This window comes from Colobus angolensis, unplaced genomic scaffold, assembly GCF_000951035.1.
Source record: "Colobus angolensis palliatus isolate OR3802 unplaced genomic scaffold, Cang.pa_1.0 Scaffold241, whole genome shotgun sequence".
Taxonomy (NCBI): Eukaryota; Metazoa; Chordata; class Mammalia; order Primates; family Cercopithecidae; genus Colobus; species Colobus angolensis.
In genome coordinates, this window is record NW_012115611.1 from 57,536 (window position 1) to 63,357 (window position 5,822).

General features: G+C 41.1%; 1 protein-coding gene across 3 annotated transcripts in view; it reads left to right on the forward strand.

Annotated features, from left to right (window-relative positions):
* Positions 1 to 865: 865 nt before the first annotated feature.
* ZNF451 (zinc finger protein 451) overlaps positions 866 to 5,822 on the forward strand; it is an 83,369-nt gene continuing 78,412 nt past the window's right edge. For 2 of the 3 annotated variants that reach the window (XM_011945617.1, XM_011945618.1), the window contains exons 1-2: positions 866 to 1,153; positions 1,716 to 1,799. In XM_011945617.1, the coding sequence (XP_011801007.1) occupies positions 1,133 to 1,153; positions 1,716 to 1,799 (105 nt within the window). In that variant the 5' untranslated portion in view covers positions 866 to 1,132. The remainder of the gene's footprint in view (positions 1,154 to 1,715; positions 1,800 to 5,822) is intronic. The other variant, XM_011945619.1, reaches the window with a different exon arrangement.

Sequence of the window (5,822 nt, forward strand, 5' to 3'; positions counted from 1 at the left end):
GGCTGGTCTCGAACTCCTGGGTTTAAGTAAACCGCCCGCCTCGGCCTCCCAGAATGTGAGGACCCGCCTGGCCTAAAATAATACTATCACTTAATTCTTTTCATAAACTTTATTGACAAAGATTGGTGTGTTTTTTTAAAAAGCCTTTTTAAATTTTTGGTAAAGTATTACCTGAGAAAAGATTAAATGCACAGTTGAATATAAAAGATCTATTTTATAGACTTGTTTATGAGTGTGAACACACAAAAGGTTAAACGGTCAACCTTACAGCAGTCGATAAAATAGATCTCTCACATTCTCTGAGTATATCTGAGAATTTTCAAAATCACTGGCTAGGGTTTAGTGACAGCTAGGTAGACCACGGTTCCCTTTCCTATTGGGCCCTGGACTTCCCATCCCTATTTTCTTCCTCAGGTGTATTAATACTGGCAGGGCCTAGGAGACTGACACTAGGGAAGAGGTGTGTAATGTAAAGACACTTCAGATTCTTTCCTGACCTTAGAATTCAGCTAAACCTCCACATAGCCCCTCTGCTCAAAAATGAGTAAATATATAAATTTAAAAATGAAAAAAAGAGAAATCCGTTCCCACCACCCACCTTCAGGGCTAAAACAGAAAAATCAATGCGCTGCGCTTCACAACCATACCGAAACCAAACAAATACCAACTCAAACCCTCCCTCACATCCTCCCACATCTTCCCAGCGCTTCGCTATCTCAAAGGACCCAGCTGGCCGCTGGCTTCGCCCCATTGCAGCTGGCGTCTCCTAGGCTCAACGCATGCGCCTAACCTCGGGGTTCTTTTCCTCTCCTTTCCACCCCGGCGAGGAGCGTCTCGAGGTCTACCCGAACTACAATTCCCAGCATCCTGTGCGGCGCGGGAAAGGAAGCCCGAGAGTGAGAGAAAGCGGTTCCGAGGGGATAGCGGGCCAGTAAGGGCCGCTCCTCTTTTGAAGCGGTTTTGCGTCTCTTTCCGCCGGTGGCGTCGGCGCTCACGCAGGGGCGGGTCCCGGTAGCGCGAGGCGGTGCAGGGCGGGAAGGGGAGTCGTGACGGCTGCGGCGGCGGGGACAGCAGCGACGGCGGCGGCAGCGACAGCAGGAGCAGTGGTGCTGTCAGCACGGCCGTCGGAGACATGGGAGACCCGGGGTCGGAGGTGAGTAGTCGAGTGAGGGCCCTGGCGTTCTCAGAGGCGAACCGCGAAGGGTTTATGTTTTCTGCGGTCTGAGGCCTGGTTCTCCATCGCAGACTCTGGGCGATACCTCTTCAGCGTCTTGGGCCGAGCCCAGCTCTGGGGCCTGGTGCGTGTCTGAGCGAGGAACCCGCAGCAACAATGGCTGCTCGCTACCCCCCCGCCCCGCACGGGTCGCGACTGGGCCAGTGGGAGCGACGTTTTAAGGCAGGATTGCCCTTCGGTGTTGAGCTTGCGTTGCTTCTTCTGGAGTAGATAAGGGGAATTCCGAGAGTCCTCCTTCTGCAGTAGATAAGGGGGATTCTGAGAGGCTGGTACTGCGTTTTCAGCGTTGGGTCCCTGCAGCTCCGCACGTGCTGTGGCAAGAGCCGACTGCTCGAGTTCTGTTCCTGGTCGGGTTTGCGTGAAATTGTGCTCAGTTCGTTTTCCTCAAGAGCTCTTTGTTTTTAATTGTTCCTTTCGGAAACGCTCTCTTCCTACAAGAATGTGGCTGAACAGATAAGCATGTTTTGGCTTGTTTTTATAGATAATAGAATCTGTCCCTCCAGCTGGCCCTGAGGCATCTGAGTCAACAACGGATGAAAATGAAGACGACATTCAGTTTGTCAGTGTAAGTAGCAACTGATGATTGGGTTTTTCCCAGAGTAAAAGACTATGGTGGGCCCTTATGTAATTTTACCTCACCTGGTCATTTAATGTCTATGAGTGTCTAATACATACTAGACACTGTGGAGCATGGCACAGGATTGGGAACTTTACCAAAAGAGCTGTCTGAGCCACCCCCGTAGCCATCACAAAGAGCATGGCCTAAAGAATGTGCTGTACACTTAATCTCACCCCCTGCCTTTCATTTAGACTTAAGATAAAACGCTGGTCTCTAAGACGCTGTTTTGAAATGGAGCAAGAGTAACTTCTAAAGGCGACACGGAGGAAGGAGCTGCTAATGATGAGCAAGGTCGTAGAAAACAGGAAGGGTTGCGAGAGCCCAGAATCTTAGCGTTATGGTGCTTCTAACATGAAGGCAAATAGCTTGAAGATTTCGCTAACCTCTGAGATCATCATGTTACAGCATAGTACAGTTGATGCTCATAATGAAGAATCCTGCATCACTGGGAACATACTCTATTTTTCTGAGTTTCTTCCCTTTGGGACAGACAGTAGTTTTCAAGGCTTAGTAAGTATAGACAGGCAGATTCCTGGGCCCCACTGCAGACCTACCGAATCAGAATTTCAAGGCGGGGCCTAGGAATTCTCATTTTCAGACAAGTGCAGGGACATGTGGATTTCTGAGCACACTTTGTACAGCATTGGTTTCCAAAGCAGAAGGGAGTGTTTTATGATATATTTTGGGGTGATTTTCATCCATAGTTATTGGAGTTTTAGAAAGGCTTTGCGTAAAGTGTCTCAGCTAGCTAGGCAGAAAATAGTTGTGTCCCAAACTCTTCTTTTGGAATGCCATAGTTAGTTGCAGTTTGGTATTCAAGCTGTAGAATATTTTGTTAAGTGTCTGATGTGCATTTGTGGTGGATGCTGGGAAACCCTGTAAAACTGTTTATTAAACAGTTTGTTCCCCAGCATTAGGACCGTTTTGGTAATTCATTTTTGTATGGTATTTTAATAGATTTGTTTAGGAGTCCTTCACAAGATTGTTTTATTGAATTTCTTTCCCTTTACCAGTGTATATTGTGCTCTCTCCTTTTCATTTTGAATTTCTACGGATTTGGAGTAGAGGATGGGGTTGAATTGTATTCTGCCCTTTCCTTCACCATGGGCTGAAATATGTTTAGTAACAGGATTGCATGGCTCTTGAGGACAGATATTTCAGGTTCTTCCTGAAACTTGGTATATTTGTGAAGCGAGTGTTTTTCTCATGGTGTTTAGTAGAAATAATACTAGGAATGACATACTTTTTTATGAACTGTGGCCCTTGGAGAAACACAAGTAGAATCTCTTAATATTTGAAAAATGCTTTGTGTAGTGAATTACAGTGTAGCTTGTGACTAGTTAATAGAGGCTTGAGTTCAGCTTTGGTTTAAAGGAGTCTTTAAATTTTATGTTAGATATGGAGGATCACTTCCATCTTTGCATCAAGAATAAAGAATGTACAATCATTGAATATCCAACGTGATACAACTTCTTACTCTTGTTCGCAAATAAAGATTCAGAGGTTTCACAGCTCCACATGGAGAAGTGAATTATATGTTTTAAGTGCAATTACGATACTAAGAAGAAGCCTATTAAAATTTTTCACTTTACATTTAAGTGGCACCACTTAAATGACAATAATAGCTTAATTATATTTCAAAATATGTTCGGAGACAGAATATTTACTTTTCTCTGGAATCCAATCCTATATGTGACTCCTCCAGCCAGTAAAGCTTATTCAGTAAAGATGAAAAAGTTTGAGTTCTTCAGATAAAAAGTGAGTATTGTGATGTCACTTCATTTTTAAGGTTTGGATTTCATAGCTCTTGCTAATCTGATTTTCCCACTTTTAGTCCACTTGGTGGCACAGCAGTTATTCTGTGATTTGTAGAATACAGAATCTGAAACTAAACCCAGCTGAAGGAAAGGAGTGATACAGATATGGAGGGGAGGTGCAAAAATGAGCCCTCGCATTTAAATTTTATTGAAATAAACATAAAAGTGCACAATTTATAAGTATACTTGTTGGATAAATTTTTGCAAAGCCAATACATGTGTGTAAACAGCGCCTAAACCAAGAAACAGAATGCTGCCATAACAAAAACTTCTCATTTAGGTCTATTGTTCTTATTTCTGCTTAGTAATATGATCCTTTATTCAAGTACTATTTTTATACCTTTCTTTCAAATTGCAGATTTTTTATGTGATTTACTTCTAAAAAACTAATAGCTGATGATGTGATAGTTCACAGTGCTATTCTAGATATAAAGGTATACAAACTGCTGAGGGAACCTATCGTAATCTTGCTAACAAAACAATAACAAGAGATTCAGGTTTCAGCCAAGATTATTGACATAGCGTACAATCATTGGAAACTTCAAAATAGTCAGTGAAATCAGGATATAATTTCCTAAATAGCTTCACTACCACATAGGTCAAGTAAATACTTTAGCTACAGTAGACAGGAGTCAGGCAGAAAATAGGATTATTTGGCTGGTTGTCTTGGGGCTGTGATGTAAATAAAAATAGTGTTGAAGCTCATAATATGCAAAGCCGTGAGTTAAGTTCCTTAGAGCTACAAAGATTAATTTGAAATACATCCTACCCTTAAAGATCAGTATTTTAGTATGAATGACGAGATAGGAGGTGAGAAGTATGTAAATAGCCTTTAGAGGTAGTAGAAAGTTCTTTTACAGAAAGTACATAAGGCTGTTAAAAAAGGACATTAGACTTGCAGTTTATCATCGTAGTAGTTAGTGGTAGTAATAAGTAGTAGTTAGTATTTACATGTGTTTAAAAGGGCATTTTGAGTAGAAGAAACAAGGAAAAGCATCAGAATGGGAAAGCAGAGAGGATTATGTGTAGTTCTGAAAGATTTTTTGTTTTTTTAAAGTGGGAGGAGGCGGCATGGGCCAGGTAGTATAGATCTTGAATGTTGGATTAAATTTGAACTATAAAATAGGCACAATTGGAAACTGTTTGAAATGTTGCCTGTCAGGACTGCACGAGTAACCTGTGTCCCTAACTTCTCTATATGGGGGAAAAAAATGATGAATTATTTAGGGTTTTAGATTTATGCTCATATCCATATTCTTTGTTTTAGAGAAAACTTTGGTTGTAGTCAACTACCTTTTTAGTAGACCATATTTTGGTATATTGACATCTCTTTCCAATTAGTAGGAAATTGGTGCTTTGGCCTAGAGAATCAGTTTTCTGATAATAGGAATGAAAGCTTTTTATTTCATGAAACATATTTTAAAACTTAGAATATTAGTTTAACTGTTTCCCTAAACTGTTTTGCCATGCTTCTACATGTACTTCTGCCCCTAAATTGTGTGGTATTGGGAATAGAATTCTTTAATTTTTAAATTTTATTTTTATTTAATTTTTTATTTCTATTTCAGAGTCAGGGTCTCTTGCCCAGGCTGGAGTGCAGTGGTATGATCCTAGCTTACTGCAGTCTCAAACTCGTGGGTTCAAGCAACCCTCTCGCCCCAGCCTCCCGAGTAGCTAAGACTACAGGTGCACTCCACCATGCCCACCTTAGAATCCCTTATTTTTTGTTAGTGGTGCAATAGGGCATGAGAATGATGGTTTACTAGTTGATGGATAGAACAAATGCTAATAAAAATACCTTGTAATTACAGGACCATATGCAGTTATAGTTTAAGATATAAGTAGTAATTATAAATATTATAGCGAATTATTTTTTTCTTGATGTTTTTATTATAAATATAACTTCTTTTGAGAAATTGGTAGTTTATTTTTGGTCAGTATTACAAAGTATTCAGAGATGGGGTAATAGAGGTGGTCCATTTTCTCTTACTGAAGGAAGAAAAAATGTGTTATTTCAGAAGCTTAGGTTAATAAACATTGTTTTAAAAATAGTATTTATGTTTTGGGCCGGGCGTGGTGGCTCAAGCCTGTAATCCCAGCACTTTGGGAGGCCGAGACGGGCGGATCACGAGGTCAAGAGATCGAGACCATC